Source organism: Triturus cristatus, chromosome 2_2, assembly GCF_964204655.1.
Source record: "Triturus cristatus chromosome 2_2, aTriCri1.1, whole genome shotgun sequence".
Classification (NCBI taxonomy): Eukaryota; Metazoa; Chordata; class Amphibia; order Caudata; family Salamandridae; genus Triturus; species Triturus cristatus.
The window spans coordinates 210,143,111-210,160,730 of record NC_140582.1 but is presented as its reverse complement, the minus strand read 5'-3'; the positions used below and the strand labels follow the sequence as shown (position 1 = coordinate 210,160,730).

Here is a 17,620-nt window from a genome sequence, read left to right as displayed (position 1 = left end):
TCCACATCCCTATCCATCCCAAACATCGCAAATACCTTCGCTTCACAGTGGCTGGCACCCACTATCAGTTCAAGGTGCTCCCGTTTGGGATGAAATCGGCACCAAGAATCTTCACGAAGTGCTTGGCACCAGTGGCAGCGACATTGAGATCTCGAGGAATACAGGTGTTCCCTTATCTCGACGATTGGCTGCTCAAAGGTCCTTTGGAACAAGCAGCCAAGGATGCCACAACAGCATGTCTCCATCTCTTCTCTTCTCTGGGGCTGACTCTCAACGAGAGCAAATTGCAGTTGCGTCCACTACAAGTCATTCCTTTTCTCGGGGCAATGCTTTGGAATTCAAAGCCTCTGATGCTAAAAACCACAAAAAATCTGCTTACCTTTCGCAAGGCCCTTAAAAATTGGCTGTTTAACCATTAGCTCACTACCATCACTTACTTGCGCCGTACACCCTGTTCTGATGTGTTCCTCACATTGGTCCACCCCCTGGAAGTTAGTGCCTAAACACATACGAGTAGTAGTGCGCTTTAGAAATCCTAATTTCATTTCATTTCACTTGGTGCAGTGAGTACAGCGACTATTGCAAGGTGGGTTAAGAATGTTATGAAGGAAGGTGGTATTTTTATTTTTTTTTAAACTTATTTTTATTGGCATTTGTTAGTTCTTTCGTTACATATCAGTATTGGATCACAATATCATTAAGCACATGTTTTCAGTCAGGTGAAATCAATCTTGACATTTATAATTATCTTTACTGCAGTTGTGTGTAAGGTAACAGGTGTTTGCCGAATAAAAGATCAAACCAGGGAGGGGGGGAGAAAACTAGGAGCAGTCATGGACTATTAGAGAAGGGTCAGCTAGACTATATCACCGGTGATCCGTAAGGTGACCGGTGGAGCTGCGCATTGGGAACCCCTGGCCGCAGTACGATGAAGCAGGCGGACATACAGCAAAGGCGCAGATCTCGGGGCAGCGGGGATAGGAACCTAATCACTCCAGGGTGGGTGTACAGTATTAGGGGGGAGTGTCCTCCGGGTGGGTGGGCGTTGCGCTCTGCCGCGTGGCAGTAGGGGTGGTCACAGTCGCGTTCCGATCGGTTAGGGGCGGGACTTGTTTAAACTGATGCATCAACAGCGCCCATTCCAGGGAAATCGGGGTTTTACGTGTGCCCTTCGCCTCCTCTTCCCGCAGGGTATCCTCCTCAGCCGCAGACCATTTGAGTACCGCCCCCCTCCATGCCGCCAGCGGGGGACCCGTGGGGGAACGCCAATGCATAGCTATGCATCGTTTAGCCAGGAGGTGTGCTAAGGAGACAAATCGTATGGGCACTTTATGCCGCTTCTTCCGGCCCATTATTCCTAGTGCGCAGTACTCCCAGGTATCTAGATGGGACAGCCCCGTAAGATCCCGGAGGGTCTCGTGGATAGTCGACCAGTATGCCCGGATCTCCGGGCACGACCAAAACATATGGAGGAAATCTGCGTCTTGCGCCTGGCAGCGGGGGCAAAGGAAGAGTGTGTCGGGGTAAAAACGCTGGAGGCGCGCTGGGGTCAAATAGGCCCTGTAAAGAATGTGATATTGTATGTTTTTGAAACGAGCATTTCGAGACACTTTTTTGGGGAATTCGAGTGCTCTGTCCCACTCATTGTCGTGAAACGCCCGCCCCACCTCCTCCTCCCAAATGGTCCTTAGGGGCGTCAATGATGAGGGTATCAACTCCCGGATGGACTTGTACAACCAGGTTGTGAGGTGGCGACCCCGTCCCATTCGCAGTATCATGTGAAGGACCGGATGCGTGGGGGGCTCCCCTAGCGTGAGATCATAGTGTGGTCGAAAATGGCTGAGGAGCTGGCAGGAAGGTGGTATTTATGTGAATATTTTGAAGTCACACTCTGCGAGGTGCTATGGCAAGTAAGTTATATTTATCTGGTGGTCGTCTGAAGGAAATTTTGAAAGCGGCAGATTGGTCCAATGTGAATGTTTTTACAAAGCGTTAGTTTTAGACCAATGGAGCATGTTTCAAATAATGTGTTAAAGGGCTTTCAACAAGCATAATGATAGCCTCCGGTCTTGAAATGAAGTGGCGATTCTCCAAGCAAAGTGTAATGAGAATCAAGATTTCATTAAAGACACGGAAGCTAACATTATCCGCCCTCCTACACCCTTTTTTTGGGGGTGAGGAGGAGTGATTAATGTTAAGCATTAATCATGTTAACATTTTTAAGGTTTAATTGATTTGAGTAATACTTCTGAAAGGTTTTTGTACTTGTGATTTTTAATATGGAGTTTGTAAGAAAAGATTCATGAGATGGTTAGTTTTTTTTTTCTCACAGAGTAAAGGAGGAAGATGTATTGAAATTATTCCGGGCGGATAAATGTTTGGGAGAAGGAGAAGTTGTCCGCAGGATTAAAAGAGGAAGAATGTTCGGGTCCATGCTTATATATGGACTAGTGTATTCTGGTTTTAGTGTTTTTAATTGTTATAATGTTCTTTAAAGGTGCTGCAGAGAAGTTGCATTAAAAGATATAATTCATGATGTTAGCCTCCATGTCTTTAATGAAATCTTGATTCTCATAACATTTTGCTTGGAGAATCGAAAATTCATTTCAAGACCGGATTTTCAAATCCCCTACTTTTTGTTCTGTACTCTTTTCCCTCTGAAAGTTCCCAATCTAGAGGTCTACACACTAGTCATACCAATCTGCTAATGGGCTCTGCGTCTGAGGGCGCAGACAAGTCAACGAAAGCAACTGACTTCAGCACACGAGTGGTGCATATATGCGGCTCCACTCATCTCTTCTGAAGCGGAACAACATTGATGCTTACCTGCATGACACCACCTACTGGCGCACAGAAGTACTGCTTATAAATTTCCAGATCCAGTCTGATGCCTGTGGAATTTTTCAAGTTGAGGAATCTACGGTTAGATAGAATATCCACCAGATCGAGCATTAAGGAAGGTAAATAACTTGTTCATCTATACTTTGTCATAAACCTGTTCTAAAGCCTGGGTAGCTTAGAAGTTTGACAATGTGGATAGGCATCTATGTATGTAGGCGATTAACAAACTCTTCTCCTTCCCCGTTCCACCCTGGAAAGGGATGGATTTTGACTCCATCTAAGGGTCACTGTTTATCTCTTTCCAGTATGGGGAGAGGAATGGACCACCCCCAGACTGGTATGGTGTTAGGGAAGAGCTTTCTTTCCAGAGAAACATTTTCCCCTGTGGATGATATTTAGAATGTTTGGACAGCGGATATTGTTCTTCCTGTGTTGAGTTATCCGCTACAAAGTACGCTGCAAAGCTGGGATATGCTACTTCTGGGAATGTCACATTACCTTCTCAGTAATACTCCTGGAAAGATGATCCTAATGCAGGTTCCCAGGCGTACTCCTGGTTTGTGGATTCCAAAAAGTAAGAAACGTATTTGTTGGCTGAGGTGGAGCTCTTGGGCCGGATGTACGACCCGTTTGCGCATGCAAAAACATATTGGGCCATGTACAAAGCCTATTTAGCGAGTCGCAGTTGTTTTGCAACTCGCTAAATAGCTTTTGCAACTCACTATTTGGACGGGGCGTACCCTTCCAAATAGCGAGTCTCAAAACAATGTACTAATGTTTTGCAACACTCGCAATTACCACCTACTACAAGTAGGTTGTAATGCATTTGCAAATGGGAAGAGGTCCCCAGGGGACCCCCTTCCCCTCTGCAAATGCATGCAAAATAATTTTTTAAGGGCAGGCAGTGGTTTAAGGAAAATGGGCCGAATTAAATAAAAAAAACATGCTTTATTAAAAAGCAGTCCCAGACGTGGTCTGCTGAGCCCAGCAGGCCACCATCCCTGGGAGGGCTGGCATTCACAATGGGCTCGCAAATTGCAGGAGGCTGATTAATATTAATGAGCCTCGCAATTTGCAACCCCATTGGGAATCACAAAACAGTGTAAACACACTGTTGTACATTTCATTTAGCGCCTCGCTATTTGCACCTCGCAATGTGTCGCAAATTACGAGGCAAACAAGGTTCAGTCTGTATATAATGACCTTCTAAAATCAGCCAAGGATGTAGGGCGCAATAAGCCTGGACAGCCTGAGAACAAGGTCTCTCACTGTGGCTTACCGCAATTTCCACTTTTGGGAGAGGAGGAAGTGGCTGAAATGTTGTTGAAGATCAAATCAGGCTTCCCTTTAGATCCCTGTCCACCGCATATATTGCATTTGGTTTCAGGTGAGATAAGTATACCACTGTCTTTCTTACTAAACCAAATTATAGTTTCAGGGGTCTTTCCCACCATCTGGAAAAAAGCCTGTATTCGCCCTCTTTTAAAAAAGCCCGAATTGGATCCCGCAGATGAGAAAAATTACGGTCCCATCTCCTGCCTGCCATTACCTGCTAAGGTTCTTGAGAAAGCTATGAACTCAGAATTAACAACTTATTTAGAGACCAATGATATTCTTGACTCTACTCAACATGGTTTTAGATCATTACACTCTACTGAGTCAGCCCTAATTATGGCAGCAGAGGAGATACGTAAGGTGGTGGATGATGGAGGAAGGGCTGTACTGGTCCTGCTTGATTTAACAGCAGCCTTCGACACCGTATATCATACGGTACTAGTTCGAAGGCTACAGGAGATAGGTATCAGTGGTACAGCTCTCGCCCTCCTCACCTCTTTCCTTTCATCTAGGGAACAAATGATTCTCTGGGATGGCTATCAATCTGAGGAATTCACACTCCCTGGTGGAGTGCCACAGGGTTCGGCCTTGTCCCCTATGCTGTTCAATATATATGTAGTCCCCTTGGCCAGATTGATAAGAAGTTACGGCTTTACGCTGGTGTCATATGCTGATGACACGCAGATTATAGTGTCTATAACACAGTCAGTGGGTGATACGGCAGCCCAATTTTGCAGCTGCGTCTCTGCCTTGATGGCCTGGATGAGCTCCAACTTTTTGAAGCTCAACGCAGATAAAACCGAGGTGATAGAGTTTGGACAGAAAATTTCGGTGTGGAACCAAATATGGTGGCCCACTGCAGCTGGCATCTGTCCGACTCCGGTCAACAAGGCTAGGAACCTTGGTCTTATGTTTGATAAGGACCTCACTTGGGCTCCTCAGATCAACCAAGTATCCTCAGCCTGATTTTTCATGTTAAAGGGCTTGCGAAAGATTCTTCCTTTTATCTCTCTCTCTATGAGAAAACCAGTAGTAGGAGCCATAGTTTTAGCTAGAATTGACTACTGCAATGCCCTTTATCTGGGAGCAGGTGCAGCTCAACTCTCTAAACTCCAGTCAATTCAAAACGCGGCAGCAAGGGTCCTGCTTAAACTACCTAAACATCATCCTACATCCACCTGTATAAAACAGCTTCACTGGCTTCCAGTGAGACGACGTATTGATTTTAAAACACTCTGTCTCGTGCATAAAGCCATATTTGGTGGTGGAGCGAAGGCTGTGCAATCCTTGTTTACTAGATATGTACCATCACAATCTTTAAGATCGTCTTCCCTGGGTCTGGTACAACTTCCAAGGATAAAGAAAGCAAGGTGTGGGGGTATATGTTTTTCCTTCCTAGCATCCAAACTATGGAACTCACTGCTCACACATTTGAGACTCCAACCTAGCAGATCTGTGTTTAGAAAGGAAATTAAAACATGGCTCTTTTCCCAACCCTGAACATGTTGGTCATTGTTTCAGTACTTTCACTCAGCGCCAAGACACCTCGGCAGTAGTGCGCTCTATAAATACTTTCAGTCAGTCAGTGCAAAGCTGCCGGCCTTCCTGCAGAGTATTTACAAAAAATAAAGGAGCTCCGGGGCAATTTTGAAAGCTGTGGAGAGACTGTTGGTGTTTCAGAACAAAATACCCTTTTGTCAGCGATCATTGCCACAGGCAGTGAAAGATGGTAATGAAATTGTTGAAAATTATGGGATCCTGAATACATCGCAAATGCTTGCCGCGGTCTGGGCAAGGATCTTACTCTGTGACCGTCTTGGGCTGGTTGCTTTCCTGCAAAAACTGGCCCAGCCTTGTAACTCGGCTAAGGTATTAAAATTTAGTATCTCAAACGGTGCCTGGAAATTCAGGGTGAGGTGAAAAATATCCGCAGGTAACTTTAAAATTCTGCCGGAAATGTCAAAAAATAAACTAAGATAAGAAATGTGCTTTGCACAGTTGGACTGCCTCCTGCCCACAACCTTGCCAGTGTGCTCTTTTTCTATTGCCTTACCTTTTTTCCATCTCCCCTGCTTTGCCTGCTCTGACCTTCCTCATGTACCTGCTGCCTCTTTACTTGATCACATCATGACCTAGTCTTCGTTGGCTCTGCAATAATGCAAGCAATATTTAACCTGCAGTTAAAGTGAGATAAAGAGAAGAGACTGCGGCGGAGAGGATGACCTCAGGCACTGAAGATTCTCCTGTTGCAGTGAAGACTCTCTGGGTCTGCGGGTTGGAGGCGGAGAGAACGTCGTCACCACGGACACAGGAAACTTCCCAAAAGGTCCTTTAAAAGTCAGCTGTAAAAGCCCTTACAGCTGACTTTTAAAGGGCCTGTGCTTCCCGCCAGGTGCCGTGTGTGACGTCACAGAGGCGGACTAATCAGAAGCAAACAGAGAAGATGGCCGTAGGAGCAAACGTAGTGAATACGTATTCACTACCTATGCTCCTGTGGCCATTTTCTCTGTTTACTTCCAGGAAGGTAAATATGGCAATATGGCAAGACAAGGTCCGCGGACCGCCAATGAATGCCGGCCGGGCTGCTGGCGGCGCGCGGGCCGTACTATGAGTACCGGTGATCTAGATGCTTAGGGGCAGATTTATGTTAGACTTGCGACACTTTTACGCCGCCGTTGCGTCACTTTTGTGACGCAGTAGCGGCGTAAACCCTGCGCCACGTTGCGCACAATTTACATTGTGACGCATCTATGGAGATGCGTCGCGGTGTAAAGCCCTGCGCCACATTAAACCTGCGTCAGGTTTAATGTATGCAGGGTGGACGTTCCATCGGAAAAAGCCTCGGAAAAGTGACGCAGTGAAATCTACAAGATTTCACTCAGTCACTTTTCCGACGCTGCTGCGTCAAAACCTTGCGCCTGCTTGAAGCAGGCGTAAGGCATGACGCAGCATGTTAGGTATGGGCAGACCCTAAACATTGCTGGAGTTGCGTCGTGCTTGCGACACGACTCCAGCAATGCGCCGCCCTTACGCCATCAGATGCGTCAAGCATGTGTTTATCCTTGCGCCACGATGCGCTGCATTGTAAATGCGGCGCATCTGTGGTGGCGCAAGGGCAAACTTGCGTGACGCATCTTTCCTGGCGCATCCCTGCTGATTTGCAGGGATGCGCCAGGGAACAAAAATCTGCCCCTTTGTGCCTGATTCACAAAAGTAAACATACACTTTTGTGTAAGTTTACTATTTGTTTGGTATTCACAAACTATGACTTTCATTTTACTAATAGTGTTTGTATGACTGCAAAGATTGTGATGGGGCGGAGAACTCCGCACATAAAAAGGGCCTAGAAAGCTACTGTCATGATGACCCCATTACTTTCACTTTGTGCTATATGGTTTTTTTAAACTTACCCACCATAATGGTATATCAGAATATTGGGGAACAAAATATTAATATGCCAAGTATTGTGACCAAAATGAATACTAGCATATCATGAAGGTTAGTCCTATATGGGTACGTATAAATGTCCTATTCTTAACATCTACAGACCTTGAAGATGTATGTTGTCAATATATGTTTATGTGAAGTATAGAAAACCTATAGTTCTATATAAATACATTACCATCACAATATTCTAATATTTCGGCCAAAATATTTTGGTATGTCGATATTTATATCTCAGTATTCTGTCAGTAAACTACCCCATTACCATCGCCAAAAATTCACCGAGAAGCTCCGATTTTTAATACGACGTGGACACGCATTCGCACAAAGAAGGGTGTGCCCCATGTGATCCATAAATGAATGCATGGTAGTGGCACGCAAAACATTCAATTAGCAGCTTTTTAAGTACTTTACAGTCATGCCACCAGGTGGCAAAAATGCATACACTTTGATAAAACATAAGTTTGTGGCTTAAGACCGATATTACTAATGAACCTAGAAGGTAATTACCCCAGGGTTGTTGAGGATTGCAAATTGAAGTTGCTGAAATCAGATTAACCGGGACCTCTACCGCCGGTTTTCCAGGATCCTTCTTCGAGCAGTTGGTAAATATCTGAGGGGGCACTGAAAATGGGGCTGTTCTTCGAACCGCTGCCCCTGTCCCTCTACACCGGTGATTGTTTGTTGCTACGTAATAAATTCTGGTTCGGAACCACCAGGCACAACGCAAAGTTGCCCAAGAGGGATACCACTTTATTTGGAAATTCCCTAAAATGTTGTCATAATGGGGGAAACCACAGAAAAGCAAGATGGTACATATATAATAGTTAATTTTCCTGACTCTCTTTTAGAACCTGAAGCCTCAGTAACAATTTCCTTTAGGCACAGTAGGTTCGTTTCTGAATTTAAATAAGATATTAATACCAGAAAGAAAATATTCTATGGCTGGAGAATAAGGTTACTTGTAAATAGGTTTCTTATTAAGCATCAGCCTTCCAGTCATTTGACTCCAATATATTTATTTATTTGAAAATGTTTATATAGCGCTGGCTAGACCCGGAGGTATCAGAGCGCTTTACATGAGGTAGGACATTGTTTCAGAACATTGTTACATAGTTACATCCGTTTCAGTAGCGTTGCATAATATAGAAAGGGAAAACAGTATAACATAGTTACATGAGATTATTAAAGCATAGCATAACAAAGTACTTCAGGGGACACAGAAAGGTCAGGCTGGAAAAGGGGAGGCAGACAAAGAATCATGGAGGGAGGAGGCAAGGGAGGGAAAAAGAGACACATATATATATTTCCATTTGCACGTAGAAATATGATGAAGTTGAAGGAGCCATGTGGTATTAGTGGAAGATATCCTAGTAGAGAAAGGGGCAACTCACCCTCACGCCTCTTTATCACAAAGTGATATGGTACTGACTTTGGTACAGTCCAAATACAGGACAAGTAACGGTTATGACTAAAAGGTCTAAGGGAATATGGAGGTCTTCAAACAGAGTTTGGTGGACCAGCCACAAAATAAACATAGAATTTAAAGGTCCTCAATGTGTCACCAGATGTGTTCCCCAAGAGCATCTCTCACATACTTGGGGGTAGTCCCTTCTCATTGATGCACTATGTGTAAACTGAGTTATAATGATTAACTACGTCGAATCTTGAGCAGTCCCAAAGAACTGCAGATTCCACTATTATACTGTATTTTTGTCTATGCAAGTTAATGATTTTTTATAGATACTAGATGTACATTAGTTAATATGATCACCTTCACATCGAATGTTGAGCAGTCACAAATCACTGCGCTTTTCGCAAAGTGCTTTTTCTGTTTACTCAAAAGAATGATTTTTTTTATTGATGCAAGTTTTTAAAGTGTACCTATGTGTTGCTGTAGACATGCCATGATCATTTAAAATTCTTCCTAATATTAACCTCTACTAGTCAACCCTCAAATTAATCATTATTATGCATATCAGAATAGCCTGCAAATGTGGACAAACAATTTTAGTTCAATTAAAGCATACAGAGCTTTTAACTGACATTAAATACTTGTTTTCTTCTTAATTTGCAGATTGCTAAAGGGAGAAATAGGTATGAGTACGTTGATGCAAAGGATGAATCAAGTTCCAATTGGATGCGGTAAACATTATAGTCATTTCCCCACTTTCTTTTTGGACCTTATTGCATTGTTAAGCAATTTTCTACATACAGAAAAACTCTTCGTTCTGGTAACTTTGTTTTTTTTTTAAAATAAGGGCCAGATGCATCAAAAAAATGTTTTGTGATTCCCTAATTGCAAATCTTTGCGATTCACAATTAGGGAATCGCAAAACGGCATGCATGAAAGCGTGCAGTACACTTTCTGCGATTTCTAAGGGGTCGCAAATGACCCACCTCATGAATAGTAAAGCGGTAGGTTATATTTGCGACCCCCTAGGAATCGCAAAAATCACAGGGATGGTGGCCTGGTGAGATCAGTAGACCACAATGTCTGTGATTGCTTTTAAATAAAGCAATCGTTTTTTTTGTGAAGCAGCCCGTTTTCTTTAACCCCTTCTGTGCTCATGACGGAATGGTTCACAGCAGAGGGATATCCATTTTTTGGGGGGGCCTCGGGAGGTGGGGAAGAGCTTCCCCAACTGTGGTAAATAAAATACCGGACTGAATTTCATACGGAATCCTAAAATAAAGTAAAATAGCTCAAAATAACAAGAGGCAGAATCCGTGGTATAAGAGGTTTTCTAAATGGGCTTTATTCCATTCAAAATGGCCGACTCGAGTCGCGGCCTTCAGGTTCCGTCACCACGAGGGTTCAGGAAGTGAAGTACAATAATTTATTGACAGACATGTATTTTTATAATAAGTGCATTACAATGAAACGAATGTAGAAGGCGTAACATTTGATAAGAAAAAATGACGTGACAGTGACATAATCGAAACTAGGCGTAATAAGGAATAAAAGAAACATGATTGGTTTGCATTATCAGACATAGGTGGATCTATAAGATAATACTTGGCATAGATGCGCGCGCAGCAGCATGACGTGTAATTGACGTGCAACTAGGGGGTGAAGGGGACTTGACATTTAGCTCTACATGTGGAGACGAGAAGTCTGGGGGGTCAAGTCAACCTAATCCCAAATCATATCTACCATCCTATGTTTGGAGAACTATGTTATCCACAAGGAAGGACTCTCGGACAGAATCTATTCTATACTAACTGTGTGTGCGTGTACAAGCGTCTAAGTGTCTATATGAGATGCGAGGGGCAGAAAACTTTCCATGGCAGCAGGGCTATGAATCACTTGCAGGAGGACGGAAAGGCTGAGTCCTTGCTTGTGAGCTAAAGGAAATGTTTACCTAAATCACTTGACAGGAATGCATCGGCTGAAGAGCAAAATAGATAATTCGAAGGTGAAATACAACTTCTTGGCAGGCAGGCGAAAACTGGCCGAGGCAGACATTGTTAGCTGCACAGGGAGTAGGACAAAGTTCATGGATACAGATGCGAGCTCAAGCTGAAGCTGTCAGAGACAGAGAGCAGGGAAAGGCTTTGAGGACAGAATCGGGCCTACTTGCCTGAACTGTAAAAATGGAGTAACTTAGCCATATAAAGTCGGTGGCCTTTCATACTTAGGAATCGAATATCCAGCCCATTGATGGCGGATCTGACAGAGAACATGTCGACGGTAGACACACATATGTTTGCGTCTTAGAAACTGGAACTGGAGGGAACATACATGTACTTGTAACATGCATATAGAACCGTTGGGGTCCAAGATAGGGGACATAACTGATCAGGAAAATCCACATTTCCACATTCCCTCCTTGTCCCCTTCTTGCCCTTCAAGAGACATCAATCTTCATCATTCCATCGATTTGCTCATGGAGCATCATTTCTTCTTCCTTCTTCTTCCGGCATTCTGAACGAGAACTTGGTGGTGGAATACACGATGTGGCACACAGACCACAAATCGCTGGTCCACATTGTAGACATAGACAGCAACTGAATAGTATGAGAAGGCCAATACCTAGGAAGGATAGAACTCTCCATCCCCAGGCTGATATCACACTCCAAAACCACCCGGACCATGTCCAAGTGCCTGGATTTTCGTGTATCTGGCTTACAATCTTATGAAGGCGTGTTATAGCTTTATATACAGATGGCGAATTTTCTGGTATGAATATGCAGCAGCTGGATCCGATGACCCTGCAAGCTCCGCCCCTATCGGCCAGGATGACGTCAAGGACAAGACGATTCTGGAGAACAACAATTCTCATCACTGATTGTTCCTCTGTCAGATTGCCTAGGGCGGCTATAGTCTCGTTTACTACAGCTTCAAGAGTCTTGGTTAGTCTACGTATCAGCTTACTATTTGATATGGTACCTATATAGGGAAAGATACCTTTATTGAAATCTACATATTTGTCCCATGCCGTCTCAGTATAATCGACAACTGGGAGATCTCTACGCTCTCTTTCATGTACTAAATGAACATTTCGATAATAATCAGGGGGAGCTAGGAAAACAGGTGGCAAAAGGAATGCTATGTAACAGGTACCATCCCAATCTAGAGGCAGACGCATATATGCCGTCTGACCACATATGAAGTAAGAATGGCGAGAAGCTCTAAATGAAGATTTACCTTGATCACTATATTCTACTATAGTAACGCATTGGCTATGGCCCATATGTATGGAACCAACTTTTCTCACACATAATTCACCCTTAACTGGAAATACTGACATAGTGGGCAGAATTAGTTCAACTTCGGATTGGACATTCAAAATCATAAGATTAGGCGTAAAATTACCTAATTTATACACTTCATTTTCTAAATCAGTTCCTGTTCTACTGGGGTGACCCTCCTTATTGGGGTGACAGACTTTGAATAAAACTATATTCAGATTTCCCCATATCCAATGTTGTTGATAAACTGCTGTGTCTGGGTCTATGGAATTTAATAAACTAAACCATGCTCCACAGGAGCCATTGTGTGTGAACGGATGTGGAAAGAAAGGCAGAACTCCTTTGGTATTCTGATAGGGAGGGAGTCGGCCACACACCCAACAATTGGTGGCATTACTAGTCTGATGGGAATGATGTAACATACTAATGAATGTGTTATTGCGCAGCGCAAGTCTATAGGACAACTCATGTGGGGGTAAGTCACTAAAAGAATGTTCATCAGTTATATTGAAAGCACGTTTAGAAACAGGATAATACATATGCAACAATATACTTGCAGTAACTATTAAAAAACTCAAGAAAAACAAAATTAATAAAGTCACAATACAGTGGCTACGCAGTGATTTACAATAAGCATGTCGTTTCATTATGATTCTGGACTCTACATGATTCAGACCTAAGGGATACATGTCGGGACAGATTCAACCGCTTCACCTTGGAGAGGACTTAAACAATCAAATCGTCCGACAGTTTAGATCTGGACCTGAGTTTCTGTTTATAGAGTTCGGTGCTACTGGCCTCAGCCAAAGGTAGCTTTGAGTCAATGGGGGAAGACACACGGGGAGTACTGTTTGTGTCAGGAGGAAGTCCATGAAATTTTTTTATATGGGTGGAATGCACCCATCCTTTTCTTCCTTCGATCTTCACAGCTGTTCTGGTTGTCAGCAGGACCAACTCAGGAAGCCTCCACCTTGGCTCCAGTTGGGTTTTCCGATCAAAATTCCTGACGAGAACATAATCGCCGGGAATTACGTCATGAGGTTTCACCTCGGTGTTGTCAGGAAAAGCTGCGACTACCTGTGAACGACAAGATTGTAGTGCAGACATCAAGGAAGCCAGGTAATCTGTCAGCATATTACAGTCAACATCAGTTATTTTACGGGGTATAGGCGTCCCCCACATATTCGGTGGTCTACCAAAGATCACTTCATAAGGGGATAGCCCTGTTCGAGAGTGTGCTACCATTCTCATGTAGAATAGCGCAACTGGTAAGGCTACTATCCAGTCCACACCTTTTTCCTGACATATTTTAGACAATCTGATTTTTAAAAGTTGATTATGTCGTTCCACGAGACCTGCTGCCTCGGGGTGTCGGACACAGTGGAATTTCCACTGATATCCCAACAAAAGTGAGACATGTTTCATTAATTCGGATGAGAAAGGCTGGCCGTTATCTGAATATACAACACGTGGTAAACCGTACCGTGGGAAGAATTCTCGAACTAGCTGCTTGGCAGTAGTCGGGGCAGTGTAATCTGATACGGGATACGCCTCTGTCCAACGGGAGAGAGCGCAGACAACTACGAGAACATATTTGAATCCTCGACAACGTTCCATCTGAATATAATCCATCTGGAGAACTTCAAAAGGATGGTCAGGAGGCTGAAATCCACCCTGCTCTACGGGAACACTCTTTCCTGGATTAAACTGACAACATATCATACAGGTACGAACTTTTTGTTTAGCTGCTGCTCGTAAATGTTTATTGAACCAAATGTGCTGAATGCTGTCTAGCATAGCCTTCTCTCCTAAATGTGCTGGACTGTGAACTGTAGTTATAATGGCTTGAACCATGGAATCAGGGAGAAACCATACAGATTTCTCCTTCGTCATCCATCCTTGATCTGTCTGGATCCCTCCTAGTTCAGTCCACTTCTTTATTTCTTCTGCTGTGGCATGTGTCTGTATGTCAATTACGTCAAGTGCGGGATCCTTAATTGTCATACACTGTGTTGGTGTCTGAACTATTGGCTTTGTCATGTCTAATGTGCGATTCTGAGCAGTCTGTTTAGCTGTTTTGTCAGCTAAATCATTGCCTTGAGAAATGGTATCAGTAACCTTCGTGTGTGCTTTACATTTCATAATCGATATAGCAGTGGGTAGATGTATTGCGTCTAACAAAGCATGAATGAGGGGTCCGTGCTGAATGTGGGCACCATGGGACGTTAAATAACCTCTCTCTCGCCACAGCACGCCGAAGTCGTGTACAACTCCGAATGCATAACGTGAGTCAGTATATACATTAACTTTCTTATTTGTGGCTTGAATACAGGCTTGCGTTAGAGCAATAAGTTCTGCTGCTTGGGCTGACAAAGTATCTATACAATTTGTTTCAATAACTTCAGTGTCTGTTGTGACTGCATACGCGGCCACTAAGTCTCCTGTACTTGCTCTCATGCACGATCCGTCTACATACAACGTCAGGTCTGGATCTAACAATGGAACGTCTGTCAAGTCTTGTCTAGGTTTCGTCTTTATTTCAATGATTTCAACACAATCATGAGCTAGTGGGTCTGTTCCAATTACAGGTAATAGTGTAGCAGGATTCAATGTATTACACCGTCGGATCTCTATGTGTGGTTGAAACAATGTCAGTTCATAACCGGTAAGTCTTGCTATGGTCAAGTGTTGTGTTTGTGTTCGGTTCACAAGAACCTCTACTGCATGTGGTACTTGTACTGTCAATGGGTGTCCTAATACTATGGCATCGCTTTGTCTGATTGCTAAAGCTGTCGCTGCCACTGATTTCAGGCATGCAGGCAAAGCCTGAGCTACGGGATCTAATGTACTGGAAAAATAAGCACATGGCTTGCGTGATCCTGCTTGATCCTGAGTGAGTACTGACAAGGCAGTACCTTCGCGTTCTGTAACAAAAAGTGTAAAATGTTTGCTATAACATGGCGTTGCTAAAACAGGTGCTTGACATAAAGCTTTCTTTAGGCTTTCAAAAGCTTGTGTATGTTCCTGAGTCCAAGGGAGAACAGTCGATGTGGCTGCCTCCTGTGTGGTTAACTGGATAAGTGGTTTTGCTAGAAATGCGTACTGAGGGATCCACTGCCTACAATATGAAGTGAGGCCTATGAAAGCCCGCACCTCCTTCTGTGTCTGGGGTATTGACATGTTAGCAATTAACTGGATGCGATCTGGTGTAAGCTGCCTTCCCTCCTTGGACAGCGAGTGACCAAGATAAATAACTCGCTGAACACAGAATTGCAGCTTAGAAGGAGACACCTTGTGCCCCTTGTCGGCTAGAAAATGTAAAACTGTCAGAGAAGCTTTTTCACATTCTGGCTCGCTTCTCGCGGTGATCAGCAGATCATCGACATATTGAAGCAGTGCTGTATTGACTGGCATGTGGATACTGTCAAGTTCTCGTTTCAGTGCTTGGCTGTAGATGCTGGGGCTTTCTGTAAATCCTTGGGGAGCGCGTGAGAATTTAAAGCTGCGCCCATTTAAACTGAATCCGAACAAGTATTGGCTTTCCGGATCTATTGGGACGCTGAAAAAGGCATTCTTGAGATCAATTACAGTAACAAATGTTGCTTCGGAATCAATTGCTGTCAATAATGATGATATATCAGGGACCACAGGAAATTGTGGTACAATACACTTGTTTAGTTCACGCAAATCAATGACCAATCGGTATACAGGTGGGGCAGTAGGGTCAGTTCGTTTAAGAATCGGAATTATCGGTGAATTACATATATTGGAGTCTGTTTCTATAACTACTCCCTGGGCAATTAGCTCATCAATTATTTTCAGCAAAGCCACTACAGCATCATGCGGTAACTTGTATTGTCGCATTCGTGGTAGTACCACTCCTGCTTTCAATGTAACTCGATAGGGTGTAATGTTCATGCAGCCAACATCCGTAGGGCCTTGTGCCCATAGATGTACTGGTAAAGTCTGTAGTCGGGGATCCATGTCTCTAGACACATAGTGACCTTTAAAATCCCGCAAAAACAACCTTACTCCTTCCGGAGAACAACATATTATGGCTCCTAGTGCTTTCAGAGTTTTAATTCCTAACAGATTTTCTGGGCATGATTTAGTAAGCAATAAATCTGTAGTTCGTGTCAAAGGTCCTATCGTAAGTGGTAGAGGCTGTGATACTTCATTAACAATAGGTTTTCCTGAAAAACCAAGGGAAACATTTTGAGAGCCTGAGAGGGGTGCCCCTGGAACTTCACTACGTTTTATAGTTGTTCGACTTGCCCCTGTATCGAGTAAGAATTTTCTATCTTGACCTAATAATTCACTATGTACATAAGGTCCTTCTTGATCGACAGGAATCTCGATAAGCGGTAAGTCAACTTCCCTCTCTAGGCTGGTTCATGCGTAATGCTGATATTCAGGGTATTCATACTGTGCAGTCTGATACATTTGTCGTGTTGTTGTTTGTGTGGCAGTAGCAGGCAACGGTGGTGCAGCTGGCACAAACTGTATGGGTTGCTGTGAGGCTGGCATGGACTGTCCATGCTGCGTAGCTCCTTGTTCATTCTGATCTTGTCTAACTAATCGTGGTCTCTCTTTTGCAATACCTGTAGCTATATTACGTTTCAGGACTGGACAATCATGTACATAATGGCCTAGTTGTTTACAGTAATTGCAGGTTCCCTTTACAGGAACTGCAGAATCACCAGAATGTGTCACACCCTTTTTGTGACCATCTGCTGGTACTGTCTGAGAAACTAGCATTTTCATTTTTGTATCCTTCATGCGTCTATGCTCGTGTTCTTGTTCATCCCTAATTCTATTGTGATGATACTGTAACATTTGTAGCATTTGCGACGGAGTGTTACTTTGCCAGGTACTCTCGAATTTCAATATTCTATTCTTCACTGGGGGCAATGCATTTTCCACTAATTTTGTCACAAATAGATGTGGATATGAGTCACTACTTGCTTTTATACCACTATTTATACCAAAACATTTTTCAAATCGAGCATAATAATCGCTTGTGTCTTCATCTTGCTTTTGTTTGCAGGCTGTGATTGCACCCCAATCTTCCTTTTTTGTAGTTAATAAACGTGGCAGTACCTGTACTAGTAAACCTGGTAACAGTTTAACTTTATCCCCGAGCCCCGAACCTGCAGTTCGGCTCCTTTCTTCCTCTGCTAATGGTGTCCAGTCTATCTTTTGGTCTCCTACTTCCCACTCTTTTTCTTTCAGTTTTTCATAAATGCCAGCAGGCAAAAGCACCTTTAATATCGTCATAATATCAGGAAAGGTGTACTCTCCCATC

General features: G+C 43.5%; 1 protein-coding gene across 1 annotated transcript in view; it reads left to right on the top strand.

Moving 5' to 3' along the window:
* Nucleotides 1–17,620, top strand: part of LOC146862040 (histone-lysine N-methyltransferase PRDM7-like) — a 637,226-nt gene that overhangs the window by 485,844 nt on the left and 133,762 nt on the right. The window contains exon 3 of the mRNA XM_085643053.1: nucleotides 9,698–9,765. Within this exon, the coding sequence (XP_085499179.1) occupies nucleotides 9,698–9,765 (68 nt within the window). The remainder of the gene's footprint in view (nucleotides 1–9,697; nucleotides 9,766–17,620) is intronic.